This window comes from Furipterus horrens, unplaced genomic scaffold, assembly GCF_987537825.1.
Source record: "Furipterus horrens unplaced genomic scaffold, mFurHor1.1.pri manual_scaffold_2, whole genome shotgun sequence".
Classification (NCBI taxonomy): Eukaryota; Metazoa; Chordata; class Mammalia; order Chiroptera; family Furipteridae; genus Furipterus; species Furipterus horrens.
In genome coordinates, this window is record NW_028327172.1 from 7,341,321 (window position 1) to 7,360,852 (window position 19,532).

At 47.5% G+C, this 19,532-nt stretch overlaps 1 protein-coding gene across 1 annotated transcript; it reads right to left on the reverse strand.

Annotated features, from left to right (window-relative positions):
• Positions 1–339: 339 nt before the first annotated feature.
• Positions 340–19,124, reverse strand: ASRGL1 (asparaginase and isoaspartyl peptidase 1). Its single transcript, XM_090260405.1, has 7 exons — positions 19,065–19,124; positions 17,782–17,985; positions 10,960–11,102; positions 9,977–10,134; positions 2,402–2,520; positions 1,452–1,562; positions 340–1,041 (listed from the first exon to the last, which is right to left on the reverse strand). Exons 2-7 carry the CDS (start codon positions 17,972–17,974, stop codon positions 836–838), a joined length of 930 nt encoding a protein of 309 aa, XP_090116531.1. The 5' UTR covers positions 17,975–17,985; positions 19,065–19,124; the 3' UTR covers positions 340–835.
• Positions 19,125–19,532: the final 408 nt, after the last annotated feature.

Consider the following 19,532-nt stretch of genomic DNA (forward strand, 5'->3'; position numbering starts at 1 on the left):
TCAGTGTCGTTTCTACACTGGTCGGCGCTTCCTGTCAGAGGAGAGGCGGGCAGGGGGCGAGCCCCAGTGCTCACTGAGAGGACGCAGAGGGCCGGCTCTGTGGCCGAGTGGGGTGGCTGGGAAACCCCGGGGGAGCGGCTCCGCGGGAGCCCGAGAGAACACTCGGACTTGGGAGGCACACCATCCACTGTCCCCACTGTCATCCACCCCGCCCCAGGCCGGGGAGCTGTGGGTTACCAGAGGGCCCTGATCTGGGAACATCGCTATCAGTAAGTCAGAGAAGGCATCAACTTTCGCAGAAGCATCAACTCACCCTCATAGCGTCTCCTACCCCGTGTTCTCTGGAGTCCAATGGGCGCTGCAACATTCTGCGTCCAGCAGGACGTCGCTCCCAGCTCTGCAGCCCTCGCCTGGCTTCCAGGCGCCTCCCCCGACTCTCCGAGCCACCCCACCCCTCCCCACGGGGTCCTGGTGGGAAGCGCAACCGAGACAGTCCAGGGGGCGATCTCCCAATTCCAAGGGCACTCCCTGCACCTGGCTGGGTCAAGATCACGTCGTTTCTTCTTTCTAACCCAAGACGCCGGGATGGTCATGAGCACGGCTCAGTCGTTTGTCATCTTCGCTGGTCTTATTTTGATCCCATTACGGGCACTTCTCTCCTCACGTTGGGTTCCGCCCCTCACCAGACATTCAGACACGTATTGATCAAGGCAACAAAACGAGTGACAGACCGTAGAGGTTTTCAATTTCTAGCTCTAATTGATTAAGCTGTCTCCACACCAGGAAACTAGACTTTACCTGCAGGCCAGTGTCTAGGATACAATCTTCCAGGGGCTTAGGGCAGGTCGATGACACTGGTCTCGTCAAGGTCGATGCCGGCATGCAGCTTGCCGTCCTTGGCGGCCGCCCAGGGCATGGACGCAGAGGTCCACTTCGCTGTCCAGTCTCCTGACTTGCTCACCACGATGACCCCACCCAGACCTTTGAGCTTTGACTTCATGTAACCCAATGACACTTCGGCAGCCTCTTCTATCGTCTTTCCTGAAAACAAGGACAGGTTGAGAAATGACACGTTACTGTCCGAGGAATCTGATGCGAGGCAGCAGAGATTCTTGGTCCGTGATTCCAGTCTGAGTGCTTCCGAGAAGGACCCTCACCATCCAAGGCCCTGCTGGCCCCGAGATGGGGCCCGGGCACCAGCCTCAGCGGGGCTGCCTTTCCCCGGCGCCTGGGCTCAAAGCCTCCCTCTCTCCTGCCCCTGACACGCGACAGGCGGTCTCCTAAAAACGCTCCCCTAGTCCAGGTCCTGATGGCAGGTGGGAAAGTCACCACAGTGTTAACCCGAAAGCAGCACCTGGGGCGAAGGAGGAAGGGTTCCAGGTGCTTCCCCACCTCTCTGTAGCCAGCGCCTGTTTCCGCGTCTGCAGACAGTGCGAGCTTGTCCCACGTACCTTGCTCTACGTGGAAGAGCGTGAGCCTGGCCAGGTTCACCGTCAGGATGCTTTCCCCGTGCCCTGTTGTTGAAACGGCTCCAATGTCATTGTCAGCATAACCTCCGGATCCTGCGCAGAGAAACAGGCTGGGTCTGCGTAAGAGCGAAGCAATTGGAACACATGTTGCAAGTCTAATGCTACATACATGTTACACCCCCAAAGGTGCCAAGGTGTAGACAAAGGTCAGAGGGGGAGCCATGGCCTCGGGGTGCAAAGGTGGACTCACCAGCACCATGTGACTGCCCTGAAACCAGGAGGACGAAGGGAACGGGGCGGGGAGGGGCGGCCGGCCCGGCCTCCCCCAGAGCAGCCCCTCCAGGGCGGCTCCCCCTTTGCCCCACGTCTCCCTAGCCTGCCCGGCTGGAACCCGAGCAACCACCCCACTCCCATCCCTCAGCCGCTCCCGGGAACTGGACGGAATTGGCCTCAACCCTAATGTGAGGGACCTTTTAATTTGTAATATTTCTGGAGTAGCTGTGCGTCACTTTCATGCCACTCAGAAGCAGTGACCGCAAACTTAGATGCTCAGCTTTCTCGGGCCGTTAATTTGCGCCCAGGCCTGGGAAGAGGTTTTGTGTACTTGACCCGTTGGGACTAATCCTGTGGACTCTGAAACTGGAGCTACAGAGAAGAAAGAGGCCCTGTGCGCAGCGTGGGGGCGACTTCAGCCTCCCCACTTCCGTCTCCCTCCCCAAGTTGTCCCCACAGCCACGTAACCGAGGACGGAGCACCTGCTGGACTTAAAGCAGCGCCATAGGGACCCCTTCCCACCCAGCTGCCTCTCCCAGGAGCTCTCAAGCTGCCACCAGGCAGAGGAAAGGCATGAAGGAGGAGGAGGGCAGGACACGCAGAGAAGGTGGCCTGGTGACAGGGCCAGGACTGGGGCAGGAGCCACCCCCCAGGGCTACCTATACACGGTGAGTCCCCCACGCGGCCGACCATTTTGTTCACGATGCCGCCCGTCGAGGTCGCGTAAGCCACGTTCCCTTTGCAGTCCAAGGCGACAGCACCCACGGTTCCCAAGCTTCTGCCAAAAATAAACAGACAAAAATGCGACAGGCTGAAGAGGAGTAACCATGTAGCCCGGTACCCCATCATTCGCTGCAAACGGGACCCACGTTGATTCCAGCCTCCCTGACTCATGGGAATGGCAGAGAACGCCTGTCTGCTTTTTATTCGGCAGGTCAGTGAGATTGCCAGACAATACGTCCCCATGAAGGTCCCCCCAGTCCCAGCGCCACCAGCCTTGGGCTGTGTGACTCAGGGAGGTAGTACTGTCTCATCGCCCTCGCCTATGAAATGGGGGTGAAAATAAACCGAGCGCATCCCCCACTTGAGTGCATGTAAGAATTCCCTGCATCCCTGGCCCGCCCCCAGAGACCCTGGGTTGGTGGATCTGGGGCGGGACAACCTCCCTGGTGATGCGGATCCTGCCCGTCCAGACCCCGCGTGGCCCGTTTCCGGGGCTTGCTGGAGAGCTGAAATAAGGCAACCTTCCCCCACCATTTTGTTATAAACCTTCACGTATTAAAATTGAAGACGTTGCACGTTAGCCACATGCCCATCACCCAGATTCTGTAAAGAACTAGATTGGAGGCACTTCTGTTACGACAGGGACAATGTCCCTTCTCCCACGGAGCTGCATCAGGGGCAGAGGGCAGCAGAGCAATAAAAACTCCAGGTTTTATTGAGTAGCAATAAAAACCACGACTACGCGGCCTAGGGGGCGCGCCCTGGCGGAGCTGTGCTGTTTATAGAGGGCCTGGGCGCCCGGCGGAAGCGAGGGCCGAGCCGGGCTGGCTGCTGTGGAAGAACATTCCGGAGGCAGGAACGTGACTGCTCGGTTCACGGCATTTCAAGGAAGCCACTGTGGCCGGAGAGACCAAAGCACGGGAGAGAGTGGAGCAGCCAGAGCAAGAAGGCTCTGACGGAGGTGGGGGTGTGTGGGGGGACCACAGCCGGGCTGCCCGGGACAGCCCTGACTTACGCCTCCCGTCCGGGCTTAGGAGCGTCCCTTTCACTCTCAAAATGTCAGTTCCAGTTTGAGCACAAAACCGCGTCACCGTACTTACAGGCCCCTGGGAGGCCGGTGCTGAGTGCCGCGGGAAGACACCGGAGAGTCTGAGCCGAGTCACCACACGAGTTAAGCCTGAGAAAGAATCGTTCTTGCCACCACGTCCACCCACGTGTGGCTAAAATGGAAGACTGGGGACCCGCTGTGGGCGAGGCCGCGCGGGGACTGGCGCGCTCCCTCACTCTGCGGGCCACAGCCGCTCTGCGGGGCCGACTCAGCCATCACCCTCCCACGTCCCCGAGCAGCAGAAACCGGCCACGCGGTCGCCAAGGGCGTCAGGGCTCCACAGCAGACTATCCGTAATCGCGGCAAACTGGAAACGACGCAAACGATTCAAATGATTCCGCGACGCGAATCCACCGGGAGGGTGGGCGGTGAGTGGAAGGGAGGCGGGAGGCCGGGGCGGGGGACCTGCAACGTCCTAGTTCTTGCTCTGAGCGCCATTACACGGGGTGTCCACTCTGAAAATTCATCAAGGCACCCGTGTGATTTACGTGCTTCTGTGTGTATGCCGTACGTCCACATAAAGTTATCTTAAAACAACTATTCTGGCTGCTGTGCCCTGACTGAGGGAGAAGGGAGTGGGGACACTGGCTGTCAGGGTGATTTCTGTGGAGAAGGCGGGAGGGAGGCCGGGTTGGGGTGCTGGGATGGGAGAGGCAAGGATCTGCGGGTGCTCTCGACGTGAGGGAAACCCGACTCTAAGGCTTCCGGGCTCCGGAACGGACAGGCTGCAGGAAGCGTCTGTGGAAACGCAGGAGACTGTTTAGGAATAGGTTTTTGTTTCCTTTTGTTGCCGGGGTGCGGGCAGTGGGGGTTTGGGTGAGGAAATAAAAAGTTCAGCTTTGGACACAAGCTTGGGGTACCTGTTGGGCAATCGCACGGAGAACCCGAATCATCCTAGACACGGTCTGGCATGCAAAGGGCTAGAAAGGGAGACCCGGCATTCTGTTCAGGAGTAAACGGGGGCCCCCTCACAGAAGTCAACTCCAGATAGCCAACGACCTAAATGTAAAATGTAGAACAAAATTCTTCAAGAAAACCTAGGTGGCTTTATGTCTCAGGATGGGGGGGAGGTCCCTCTAAGTTTCTCGTCATACACACTAGACAAGAAAAGCTAGAGCACACATTTGGTTACAAAAAAATAAAAACTTATATATGGCAAAATACCATCAGCAAAGTAAAAGCAAGATTAAAAACTAGAGATTTGGGACATACCTTAGCAAAAATAAGACAGCCTTCCGACTAATGAGACGAAAATAACTAAAGAGGGAAAAATAATCACAGGACAGAAACAAGTCAACTCCCGGAAAGGAGTCACAGCCAGTGCAGAACGCTCGAGCTAACACCACCCTTCCTGGGTCAGACAAGGAAAGAGGCCCCAGCAGTCACTGCTGGTGGCAGGCCCACCCCTACCACCTGCCAGGGGTCGAGGCAAGAATACAAATGCAGACGGAGGCCCACACTCCATGTTTAATATCTGGAAGTTATAAGTACGTTCTAGTCTTTTACTGTGATAAACGTAACTTAAAAATATTGTCGAGCTATGGTTTTCATCTGACAGAGCTGGCAAACTGCTGCTGGTGACTTAATTATTATTGTTCACACCTGGGTCCTTCGGTGATCAGCTGGCGCTGCCTGGGTGAATGACAAAAGACACACGCACACGATACATGAATTGTGCATTTATTCCACAAAATTAATTTTCCTGGCCTCGTGTCAGAGGGTACTGACGGTGTTCTTACAATCAAGATTTCCACACAACATGCACACTCTACAGAGGAAAGTGCCAAATAGGACAACTTTTCTTGAGCCAATGTAGTTCTTGGTGAGTTTTTAATTAATTTTAGTTTGGAGAAGCATCACTCTGCTGAGGCAGTAGCAACTGGGACTCTCAGCAGCATTCTTAAAGCAATATTTAGATTTGGAAGTGAATCCCGGTTTTGACATTACCCACTCAAACGCTGTGTGCGATTACATTTGAAAAGTTGTTATCACAGAAGATATTATTTTAATTTGATCTTATGCATCCCAATCACTGATTGTTCTCATTTTCATCATCTCTCAAGTCGTATTTAGATCTATGTAGAAGAGCTTAAGTTCTTTCAAATTTCAATGCTGGTATACTATAAAGAAAACTGAAAGTAACAGAATGTTGTTCAATTTTCCTCAAAACGCTCTTCAAAGGATACTATACTCTGATTTATAATGAAGAGAAAAATAGTCTCTATAGAAATTTGTTTCAGGATTATTTGTACCTGAACCTTCTCCAAGTCAGGCCAATATGTTGGTTTCCTTGTTTCCATTTCCTTTTATTTTATTGGAATGTCATTCTTTTTGCATATTTCCCATGCAGTTTTGGTTCTGTGTCTCTAAATTAAAAAATATATATAATCCTGTTGAAAATGAAACAGCCAACAGATGTTTTTCAAAGCTTTGTTAAGCTTATGAATAGAAATGAACAGTTCAAACTAAGTTACTGCAGAGAACGTAACTTCAAAATTTCACTTTCTGTTAGAGTCCATGATTTGTTCTTTGAGAATCTCCTATGGTTTTGACCAACTCTTCTTATCAAAATTAAATTTAATTACTTCAACAGCATTTAGTTGGTACTCCCACATGTCTGAGATTTGGTATAAAGTCAGATGAGTTGAACCGAGCTGTTCTGTCTTTGGGCGAATCTGGGAAATCTTGTGCTAGACCCTTGATTGTCCCACATCGTCATCACTGTTGGGGTCACGGAGGGCATGTCTCCTAGAAAAACTCAGACTGGGAGCTGCCCGTGTCATATAGATGCTTCTGGATTCTGGGACAAACTTCATGCTTACAGACCTTTTATTTACCAACCATGTTAGCCTCATTATTGTAGCTTGCCTTCAATAGTTTTTAAAATTAATTTTAGTCTAAGACAAAAAAATTTTCCCAATTCTTCTCTTCATTCAAAACATTGATTTAGACTTGTTTTTCTTCTCTGGGCACTGTAATGATGCACGTAATGTTAGTTGTTCAACATGTCTTCTCACCATAGAACATTCTAGTTGAACTGAGTATTTAAAAAATTTTACATGTGATTTCATCTCTCACTTATTACCCATGAAATTAATCTGTAGTCTCTATTTTACATAGTAATAATTTGTTTCATTATTATTTGTGCTAATTACATGTTTGGCATTTTATCAGATTTTGAAATAATTGTTACTAAACCTAGAAATTTTCCATGCTTTTCTGTAAACAGTGTGTTGACGGTCCCAGGACAAGCTTCAGTGGGCGTGGCTACACACTGGACAGGTGTGTTGCTCTTTCAAGGACGTTACACCGAGGCCTTGAATCATTTTTCAGTATCATCAGTTGCCTGTTGTTTATTTAGCTTGCCCCCCAATTGTAGTACCTGCAGGTGTCTTTCCTGTGCATGATTCTTTGCGATTAACAATTAAATCTTTCTTTAGTAAAGAACATGACGTTGCAGGGATTTCATCTGAACTGTTCAAGTTGTGGATTTGGAGAGAATAATATTGCTACTGATTTTCATTGTTTTGCGAAATAATTAAATCTTCATTGAACAAAGACTGTGTAATGTCCTGTCTGCAAATTTTATGTGGGTCATTCTGAAAGAGGGCTTACTTCTACTGTTTTGTTTCTAAAAATGGAAGCAGACCGCTTCTTTTTTCTTTCTGGCTTTTCTTTTGTGAACTCCACTTTAGTATTCTTTTTCTATCACTTTCTTGAGACTTACACTCATTTTCAATAATCTAGGGATTAAAAAGTGAAATGTAATAATAATGACTAGGTAAAATGAGAATATATTTTCATAAAAAATAAAGAGTAGAAAAATGGAAAAAATTAAATTTGCATGTATAATTTCAAAGTTAGCTTTCCCCTAAAATTAACAGATAACGGAACTATCTATTAATATCATCTACAGCAGTCCCTCTCTATATCGCAGTTCACTTATTGCGGCCTCACTGTATCGCGGGATTTTAAAAAATATTTAATTATTTATCGAGGACTTTTCGCTCTATTGCGGGATTTTGCAGTACTGTATACGTATGTTGTTAAAGTTACGTAGGTTTAAGAGTGCAGAATATGTTTAAGAACATTAAGTAGTGTTTATAAAAGTCTGGAAAAGGTTAATAAGGGAGTGGGAAAGGTTAATAAGGGGCTGGGCACGGTTTATAAGAGTGTGGGAAGAGTTTATAAAGCCTTAAAATACATATAAATACTAAAATAAATGTAAGGTTCCTGCTTCGTGGATCTTCACCTATTGCGGGGGCGGTGTGTGTGTCTAGAACGTAATACCCGCGGTAAGTGAGGGAATACTGTTATTAATATTAGTCAAATCATGAATTACGATAACACTTAAAATCAAAATCATTTAAAAGCTGAAAATGTTAACATTATACTTTTGAATATTTAACTAAATCTTTTAAATGTTTTTACAAGAATAACGCCATTCCTAATTCTACTCTTTGGTGTCCATTTAGCTGCTGACACAGAGAGCCGGCCGTTCTCCAGGCCGCCCAGTCCTGCGCAGCGCGAGGCAGCAGGCGCTCGCTCCGTGGGTGCCGCGACCTGGACACGGGTCGTCCAGTACATGTCAGATTTTTGAGGACTTAGTATGAAAGAAGAACATAAACTATCTCAAGTAATTTCTTGTACTGATTATTTGTTGAGATCATATTTTGGACATAACGGGTTAAATACAGTATTAAGCTCACCTGTTACTTTTTAAAACTACGGCGCTCGTATTTCTGTGGGATGGCGCTGGTGCAGACCCGCATTCACGTACAAACGTAAGAGTAATAGGAATCAGCCCTCACGTGCCAGCCTTGCAGATATTGTCCTGACTCATGAGCACCCCAGAACCGCAAGTTTAGACATGTAGAAAATGAACACCTGGCACCACAGAGAAGCAATACTTCGTTATGCAAGAACGTATTTGGCAAGTTATTAACTTGCCTTTGCCTCTTACCTACACCCTGCCGTTCGATTCTTACCCACACTGCAAAGCTGTGTCCGTTTCTGAGGTCAGCAGAGGGACAGTCCACAAACCTTGAGACTCAGGTGGCCTTTGCTTTGAGGACACAGAGCAAGAGGTGTATGGGAACGGTTCCCTGGGGGCTGAATGGTGTTAGTCACCAGAGTGGAGGATGAGGTAGGTCATGCTGTGCCCGTGCTGGGTGACAGAGGTGCCCCAGGAACCTGTAATAAACCAACTGCTTTGCGTATTTGTGAGGGGAGGGTCCTCCAGAGTGCAGAGCCCGGGGCCAAGGGCAATACGGGCCGGTGGAGATGTGCATTGTTGCAAAACGTTTGGAAGACAGCGTGGCAGCATCTATGAAAATGCACACGAACTGCTGATAAAGTAACCCCACCCCTGTGACTGGCCTACAGACACCACAGCACGCTGGTACGGTCATTCGCAGCTCCCAAAACATACGGCCAATCTTATAAAACATATTCTTTTTCTTTTCTTTTCGTTTTTTTTTTTTTTTAAGATTTTATTTATTTATTCCCAGAGAGAGGGGAAGGGAGAGAGAACGGGAGGGAGAGAAACATCAATGTGTGGTTGCCTCTCGCGCGCCCCCAACTGGGGACCTGGCCCACAACCCAGGGATGTGTTCTGACGGGGAATCGAACCAGCGACCCTTTGGTTCACAGGCAAACACTCAATCCACTAAGCCACCCAGCCAGGGCTAAAACATAGTCTTAACCTGGGAATTTTTTTCCTAATACACCTGCCTGGCCTTTCAACCTCAGATCTATTAAATTAGATTTTTCATGGAACGGGCCCAGATATGTTTATTTTGAAAAAGCTCCCTAGGTGATACTGAAGTATACCTCTGGTTAGACGGTAAAAATCTAAAAAAATATGCAAAGTTAATAGACTATATTCCATTATAAACTCCCAGGCCATATTCAAATTATATTTTTTAAATTTTGTTTTAAATAAAGGGAGTTTTATTTGGGATTTTGAACTCTGTCACACAGAAAGCCATAGTTCAAGACGTATGATTAATTCAAACTTCTAAGAGTTGAGCTGATTCCTCTGCACTGTGACAGAGGTCATGGGGTACACGGGATGACAGAGAACCTACTTAGTCTGCTTAAGGTGACCAGCCGGCGAAGGAGTGCTCAGAGAGTTAACACATTCACACAGGGCATTCTCCCATTAAATCCTGCTGGAGAAGGACTCTGTTAGCCTCGTCTGGTCACTAGTCACAGGAGTAATCAATGAGGTTAAATTTAAGAATCAAAAGAGCAGTTTTCCCATTATTTCGTGTGCCTTATTCTGCTCAAAAACAAACTACCATGTGATATTTGCCTTATTTAAGAAATGTAAGGAATCAAATGTTTGCCAAACGCGCACGTGTGGATGGCTCCCCAGATGCGCGCTGCAGGCGGGACTTACTTCTGCTGGTCCGGCTTCTGAGCACCCTTCTCACACTTCTCTTTCTGTAGGAGTCTGACATTTCTCTCTGTGACCAGCTTCTCCCCAGGAACTGCTGGGATCCCCATGGCAGCTGCGAATTCTGACGCACCCTGGCCAGTCAGGAAGCAGTGAGGTGTCTTGAACCAGAAAGAAGTGGGAAAATGAGGGGTTTTTGAAAAAGTTAAAAAATTTTTAAAAAGATTTTACTTATTTATTTTTAGGGAGAGGGGAAGGGAGGGAGAGAGAGAGGAAGAAAGACATTGATGTGAGAGGGAGACATCGATCGTTATCCTCCCACACGCCCCCAGCTGGGGGGAAGACGCACAACCCAGGCAGGTGCCCTGACCAGGAATCGAACCAGCGAACCAGCGACCTTTTGGTTTGTGGAATGATGCCCAGCCTGCTGAGTGAGCCACACCAACCGCAGCATGTTAAAACCTTTTTCACTGCTCCCACTGTGTGGAGCTAATTGCTCCTCTCGGTGTCTTAAGCCTCAAAAATGCAAATTTCAATGGCTTCCTTTTCTGAATGTTGAAAAGAGCCTGGTTCTGAGTTTTGTATTTCATGAAAAAAAAAAAACCCAAGTGATGGTATATTGCTAGGAATGTGACTTACATATGATCTTAAATTTGGCGAACTTAATCCATTTTTATTTAACACATGCTGTTAAACAGCTGGTCTGTTCCATTTGCATGTGTTGTGTTATGTGTGTGGAGAGAAGGCTGAACACAGGAAGATAACATGAAAACAAAGAGATCATTGGTCATGTAACACTAGAATCCTGGTTCACAGACTCAGAATCCTGGCTTATTTGAGAAACTTGACATTACTTCTGTCCTTTTACCTAATTCTGGAAGAGTGACCGACCGCAAGTATTTCCCTATGGCCAGACCCCTTTTGGTCACTGAAGTACGTACAGCAGTGACAATGCCTTAGGGAAGGGCTGCTTTGGTCACACGTACCTTTTCCATAATAAGCCGCGCGAGTTTAATGGGATTGGCGATGCATCGGACAGCAGACACAGCTCCTGAAGACAGGTCTTTCCCACTCATGATACTAGCGTCCATTTCAACCTCCCCATTTACGTTGAGGACGGATCCACAACCTAAGCCCAAACAGAAGTGGAAAGGATTCAGAAATGGCTTCCGAGTCTCCTCTAAGCTGCCTCCTTTGATTCATCCTCCACTCCATCGCCAGAGGAAACAAAAATCTGACCTGGCAACCCGTGACCTGAAATCTCTAGTACAAAGCCTTCCTGACCTGACCCCTGGCTTCCTGGTCCAGCTTCATCTCCTCTCCGTGGCCGCATGGTACTAAAGTACTGGGTGTCCCTGAATGTCCCGTAAGCTCTCCTTACTCTGTGCCCTTGGCAATGCTGCTCTCTTCGCCGTTAAGTGTCCTTCCTCCAAGTTTCTCTGCCTAGATTAATGCCTGTACGTCTAGCTGTTCTAACCTCTTTGTGACTGTTTCCTCATCTGTAAAAATGGAACAAGACAAAGCTCAAGAATATTTACTTATTTATATTATTATTATTTTTAACTCCTCAGCTGAGCATATATTCATTGATTTTATTTTTTAAATTTTTTATTCATTTTTTACCCTAACCCGAGGATATGCTTCTCTTGATTTTAGAAAGAAAGGAAGGGAAGGAGAAAGAGAAAGAGAAACATCAATGTGAGAGAGGAACACCGATAGGCTGCCGCTCGCACGCGCCCCAACGGGGGACCAAACCCGCAACCCATGCACGTGCCCTGAACTGGAGTCAAACCTGCAACCTTTTGGTTCATGGGAGGATGCTCCAACCAACTGAGGCACACCAGCCATGGCTGTTCATGGATGTCAGAGAGAGAGGAAGGGGGAGAGAGAGAAAGAGGGTGACATTGATATGAGATAGAAACACCAATCGATTGCCTCCTGTATGCACCCCGACCAGGGATTGAACCTGTAACCTTTTGGTGCACAGGATGATGCTCCAACCAACTGAGCCACCTGGCCAGGGAAAGAATATTTAAAGGATTATAAAAATATCCAGTCCCTAACAAAGTAAAATTCAGTATTTGGTATCCAGTAAGAAATTACCAGGCACACAAAGAAACTGGAAAATCTGACCCATAAAAAGAAGGAAAAAAAATCAGTCAATGGTAACAAATCCAGAAATGACACAAATGACAGAATTTGTAGATAAGGGTGTTAAAACATCTGTTATAACTATTATTCCATATGGACCAGAACATGGAGAAAAATGTGAGAAGGGTTCAAATAGAACTCCCTGAGGTGAAAAAGGAAGACAGTCTGAAACAAAAAAATACCGGATGGGGTTAACACCAAATCGGGGATGTAACTAGTGTCAGAATTGAGTTAAATTATCGGAGACCCAGCTGGTGCCTGACAGTGGCTTGGTGCTGTGGGAAAACCCATACGCCTTGGAACAAGGTGCAGACTCTCAGGAGCAAAGGCAAACAGAGTAAAGATAAGTCTTTTCACACATGGTGCTGGAAGAACCGGACGCCGACATGCAAAAAAAGGAACTCGGAATGGATCACAGACATGAGTGTAAAACGGATGACTACAGAACTCCGAGAAGAGAACACAGGAGAAACTACAGACAGCCACGGGGGTGGCTGACTCGGTCCACCACCAGAGGGATGCGCATGAAGGAAAAACTGAAGCCGGATGTCATTAAAGTGAAAGGTTTCGCCCTATGACAGACACTGTCAAGAGAATGAAAAGATAAGCCACAAACTGGGAGAAAGCATTTGTAAAAGACATATCTGATAAAGGACTGTTATCCAAACATACAGAGGACCCTTAGAACTCAGCAAGAACACCTGGCTCTGAAGGACTTCCAGTCAAGATGGAGGTGTAGGTAGACCGCTTCGCCTCCTCGTGCAACCATAGGAAGAATTACAACCAGATTCCAAAAACAAATAACACCCAGAACCATCAGAAAATCAAGCTGTGTGGAAGTCCGACCACCAAGGATTTTAAGAAGCCACACGTGCAGATGGGGCAGAAAAGCAGTGTGGTGCAGAGAGGCGGTGGTGGCTGTGGTGGCGGCGGAACGGAGGGTCCCAGTCACGTGTGGTGGACAAAAATCGGGAGGGACATCTTGGGAGTGAGGGATCCTGGCCCCAGGCCAGACTACACAGCCCAGGGTTCCAAACTGGGAAGATAAACCCCCAATACCTCTGGCTGTAAAAACCAGTGGGGGTTGGGGCAGCGGAAGAAACTGCCAGATTTTTGCTACTTAAAGGGCCTGCATGGGCTTAGAGCATGCACAAACCTCATGGCAGCAATTGGAAGGGCGCCGATTACATATGGGAGGTGGGTGAGGTGACTGGAAGCAGGACGAGTGCCGGGCAAATTGCCAGAAGCCAGGCAGCAGCACTGTCCCTTCTCCGAGCCCCCCTCTCTCCGACACAGAGCTACAGAGCAGTGAAGCAGGTCTCCCCACCCTGGCAACTACCTAAGGCTCTACCCCACAAATTTACAGGTGCCTTTTCTACATAGGCCATGCTACTAGGAGAGGGAGTAAAAGCAGTTCTACCCAATACACAGAAACAAACACAGGGAGGCTGCCAAATTGAGGAGGCAAAGAAACATGCCCAGATGAAAGAACAGAACAAAACCCCAGAAAAAGAACTAAACGAAATGGAGATGGCTAACCTTTCAGATGAAGAGTTCAAAACACTGGTGATCAGGATGCACAAAGAACTCACTGAGTATGGTCACAATATAAAGGAAGAAATGAAGGATACCTAAGTAAAATAAAGAAAAATATACAGGGAAACAACAGTGAAGGGAAGGAAGCCAGGATTCATATAAATGATTTGGAACAAAAGGGAGAAATAAACAATCAACCAGGACAGAAAGAAGAAACAAAATTCAAAAAAACAAGGAGAGGCTTAGAAACCTCTGGGACAACTTTGAATGTACCAACACCTGAATCATATGGCGTGCCAGAAAGAGAAGAGGAAGAGCAAGAATTTGAAAACTTATTTGAAAAAATAATGAAAGAAAACTTCCTTAATTTGGTGAAGGAAATACACATACAAGTCCAGGAAGCACAGAGTCCCAGACAAGCTAGACCCTAAGAGGACCACATCAAGACACATCATAATTAAAATGCCAAAGGTTAAATATAGAGAATCTTAAAAGTAGCAAGAGAAAAGCAGAGTTACTTACAAAGAAGTTCCCATAAAACTATTTGCTGATTTCTCAAAGAAACTTTGCAGGCAAGAAGGGACTGGCAAGAAGTAGTCAAAGTGATGAAAAGCAAGGACCTACAACCAAGATTACTCTGTCCCGCAAAGCTATCATTTAGAATGGAAGGGCAGATGAAGTGCTTCCCAGACAAGGTAAAGCTAAAGAAGTTCATCATCACCAAGCCCTTATTATTTGAAATGTTAAAGGGACTTATTTAAGAAAAAGAAGATCAAAACTATGAACATTAAAATGACAACAAACTCACAACTATCAACAACTGAATCTAAAAAACAAACTAAGCAAACAACCAGAACAGGAACAGAATCATAGGTATGGGGATCATTTGGAGGGTTATCAGTGGGGAGGGGGAAGGGGGAGAAATGGGGAAATGGTGCAGGGACTAAGAAGCATAATCGGTTGGTACAAAACAGACAGAGGGAAGTTAAGAATAATGTAGGAAAGGGTGAAGCCAAAGAACTTATATGCACGACCCATGGACATGAACTAAGGGGGATGGGGGTTGCTGGAAGGAAGTGGGGTGCTAGGTGGAGGAGGATAAAGGGGGAAAAACTGGGACAACTGTAATAAGCATAATCAATAAAATACACACACAAAAAAAATTCAGAGCAGATGAAAAAAGATGCTCTGAACCAAACAAACAAACAAAGATAGAAAGAAAACAACCTGATTAAAAAATGAGTCAAAGACCTTAACAGGCATCCTGGCAAAGAAGATATATGCAAATAAGCATATATGGCAAATAAGCATATAAAATAATCAACTAGTTTTAAATGCTAGCAATGAACAATTGGCAACTGAAATTTTAAAAAGCAGTATGAACAATACCACCAAAATGCATGACGTAATTAGGTGTAAATCTAACAAAATATAACATGAATGCTGAAAACTACAAACACTGTTAAAAGAAATCAAAAACCTAAGTACATGGAGGTATATACTGTGTTCATGGATTGGAAAGCTCAGTATTAAGCTTTTCACTCTCTCCAGACTGATCTATAGCTTTAATACACTCCTAATCAGAATTCTAGTAGAATTTTTTGGGTAGAAATCGGCAAGCTGATTCTCAAAGTTGTGGGAAACGCAGAGAAGTTGGAGTAGCCAAAACACCCATAAAAAAACCACTAGCTGGAACTCTCACTACCTAATTGTAAAACAACATAAAAGCACAGTAATCAAGACAGTGTGATATTGGTGAAAAAATACACATGCAGATCAACGGAACAAAATAAGAGGCCAGAAATAGTCATGCGTATGCAGTGAACTGATTTCTGACAAGCGTGACAGGCCAAGGCAATGGAGAAAGAACTGCTTTTTCGACAACTGCTGCTGAACACAATTAGGCAGGAACTGCTTAACTGACACATACCTTTGCACCACAGACAAAAACTTATTAAAAATGACTTTTATCACATTCATGGAGCTGTACACTGAAAAAGGGGGACATTTTACTGTGTGTAAAAATGACACTAAACAAGCCCATTAAAATTATACGGTATTGGGTTAGTGGCTTCTACACCTGGCCCTTTAGAGAGGGTGGATAAATAACAATCCTGTTATCTCACAGAGTCTGTGACAGCTTATAAAATTGAATTCTAGGGAGAATAAATTAACTAGTTAATGTCCTGGGCCCTTGCTGGTGCGGCTCAGTGGATTGAGTGCCGGCCTGCGAACCAAAGCATCGCTGGTCGGATTCCCAGTCAGGGCACGGGCCTGGGCTGCGGGCCAGGTTCCCAGCTGGGGGCGTTCAAGAGGCAACCACACAGTGACGTTTTCCTCTCTCTCTCCCTCCCTTCCCCTCTCTCTAAAAATAAACAAATAAAATCTTAAAAAAAAAAAAAAAAGGGTGTGTGTAAGTACTGCTCAACTCCAGTGAAAGCAAGTCGTCATTATTTGGTTGCCAATTGAAGTCTTTATAGAATATTTCTATCACTGTAAAAGTTCAATTTTTTCCAGTGTTGGTTTCTAATAAATAATTTTTATAAACTGGGTATTATGACATCAGCGTTAAACCTAAAGTGAAATCCGTATTGAAATGTGAATTCGGTGTAAACGAAGACACTGTTTCTATAAGCATTCAGATAAACCGTGTCACCGTGCGAATTATTGCCACCTGACTCAGTAACTACCGGGGTCGGTTTTTTTGTAGGAAGTTCCTAAATAGTTATTCTAAAGGATTATAGCGGAGGTACCAGAAATACTATTTGCTTGTATTGACCTCAGCTGGGAAACGCAAATGGAAAACAGACCTCAAGGGGGACCGTCTGCTGTTAAAAGCCCCCCCCCCCTTAGATTTCCTTCTTTTCAGCCCTTCCCGGCTCTCTCTCCACGTGCAGGCATCTGGGGACCCGGTCACAGGGCAAGAAAACAAGGACTGGCTCCTCCACGCTTCCCTAATTCACACAGGACACCGACCCTGTTAGAGAAGCTGGGAGACCAGAACCACCTGCTCCAGATCCAGGTTCTTTGTGAATGAGTGGAGGTCACCAAGAGGGTCCCGACTAACAGGCACTTAATTTAACAGGTGTCCCACTGAAACGGCAGGCTGCTCCTCCGGCTGGCAAGGGGGCGCCTCTAGTACATTTTGGCTCAACCAACAGCCATAAAAATGCAGTCATGCCTCATTCTAGTGTCAGGCTGATTTATGAAATTCTGCGTAAGTGTTAGAGTGCTTAGCAAAGGCAAGGGGACAGAACAAATGAATACTCAGTAATTTGTCGATGACTAATTGCTTAAGATTTCCTGAAATTCTTTTCCCTGACAGATGTTGGGTGGGTGGCATACTTCCAAGAAGTATTTTAATCCCTACATCTTAGGTTTTCTGTTTTAAAATAAAGAGGAAGTGAGTGTCTTCCAGAAAGTTACTTAACCTTTTTGTGCCTTAGTTTTCTCATTTGAGAAACGAGCAGAATAATGACACCTAACTCAGAAGACTGTGGTGCAGATTAAATGAGTTTATCACGCAAATTTCTTAGACGATTGTTTGCTGCACAGTAGGCACCCATAGTGGTTATGGTATTATTACTCTGATCAACTGAGTGAAAGAAGGCAAACACAAAAGAATACATCCTGCATGGCTGCATTTACATGAAATTCTAGGGAATGAAAATTAAGCTGTAGTAACAGAAGCAGATCAGGGGTGCCTGGTGCTGGGGCTTAAGAGAGATTAACCACAAAGCAGCACGAAGCCACTTTTGGGGGTGATGGAAATGTTTTAAATCTTGATTGTGATGTGGTCACACAGGTGCATTATCCATTTTTCAAAACTTAAAATGGACACGGTATATGCTATGTCGTCTACCCTCAGCACCCTCCACCCCCCAAAAAAGATGTAATAAAAAAAAAGCCTCTTGTGATGTGAATTCTAGGAAGCAGGTTAGAGAAGAAAATGTTTAAAAATTCGTAAAGCAAGTTGGTCAAAAGGTAAGAGAAAAATTAAACCTCTTAAGAACATTAAGCTCTACCACAAAGCGGACTGGATTCACTGACACTTCAGAAAGGTTCTCATCATTCTGGGGGAGAAGCTTCCCCTGGTCAGCGGTGCGGTGCTGCAGACTTACCTGCGTTGAACTCGGGATCGTTCTCCAGGACGATCACGGCCCCTTCCACGGCGTCCACGGCGCTCCCTCCCCCCTTCAGGATGGTGTAACCCGCCGTGGCGGCCTGGATGATGCCCTGGCGCACCCGCTCTTTGCGGTCCTTGGAGATGCTGCTGGCTCCGCCACCGTGGACCACGACGACGACGGGATTCATGTCGAGGGACCCTAGGGATCAGGAAGACGAAAACGTCCTTTCTAAGGGCCCAGGAAAACCGCACGGGGCACAGATTTCTTGGGAGATTCCCTTGGGGACAAGGTCCGGTTTCTGCTCCGACAAGAAGGCACGGTTTACAGCTCAGGCAATTTCTTTCTCTCTCTGTTCTTAAAATTTTACTGGGGATTCTGTTACAGGTGCCCCCCAACCCCTCCCCCTTTGCCCACTTCCACCCCGCCTCCCTCCCCTGGCCTTCCCCACACTATGGTCTGTGTCCGTGGGTCACACTAATCTCTCCACCTTCTTTGGCCCGGTGCCCTCACGGCTCTCCCTTCGGAGATCTGTCCCTCCGTTGCATGTTGCCTTTTGACCCAGCGACCCCACCTCTGGGGATACACCCCAAGAATCCCAAACCGCCGATCAGAAAAAATATATGCACCCCTACGTCCACAGCAGTGTTATTTACGACAGCCGATATCTGGAAGCAGCCCAAGGGCCCACTAGTAGATGAGTGGATAAAAAAGCGGTGGTGCATTTATACAACGGAATACTACTCGGCTGTGAAAAAGCAATTCTTATCCTTAGCGACCGCAGGGATGGACCTGGAGATTATTATGCCGAGCGAAATAAGCCAGTCAGAGAAAGACCAATGTTATATAGTCTCACTTCCACGTGGAATCGGGGAATTTCTTGAACTAAGAGGGTAGATAAGAAGAGACCGCTCGGTGTGAACTTGGCAGAAGCCTAGAGCGCCCCCTGGCGGCCCGTGTCCCCTCCTGTTTCTCGGGAGCAGCGCCACTCCTGTCCCTGGGCTGGGACCCGGGGACGTGCGGGGATGGCGCCCGCGGCCGGAGCTCCAGCCCTCCTCCCGGACTCCACTGCGGGTCTCGGCTTCAGAGGCATGGACTTCCGGGGGACGCCCTCTGCGCTGAGGTCCTGCCCGTTCCCCTCAAGCCGTATCCCCCGGGCGTTCTTCAGCCTTGCATCCCACGGCGCCATCTCAGCGGCGCCCTCCCGCCTCGGACCGCCAGCACCAGGGAGGGTGCTGCCCCGGTCTCGGGCAGCTGCTAGGGCCGGACCATCGACTAACCAGGACGCCGGGCCTTCCGGATGGGCCGCGCCGCCCAGACCCTCTGCGAGGCGGACCCGAAAACCGCTGGGCTCGCAACTGCCCGGCCCGCAACGGCACCGCGCCTGCGCGCGAGGGCGGGGCGCACCGCGCAGAAGTACCGTAAAGCTACGAATGCGGCCGCGGAGCAGTTCAGCATTTCAGCCGGGTCTCCCCTTCCCGCTGGCCCTGAGCGGTCGGTCTCCCAGGCCGGGGATGACGCTGTCCCTCCACCCAGAAGAGCACCTAGTGGGATGCCGGGCACCTCTACCTTCTCCTCCTCCCCCTTCTTATAAGGCTGGAGATACTCGAAAGGATATGCCAAGTGTCAACCAACGGTCTATGGCACCAATTCAGTGCCAAGGGGAATCCCCAACATGGGGTTCCATGAAGGTTTTGCAATTGAAAGTGTGAACCTTGAGGAAAATGACACCTACTAAGAGGGGCTCC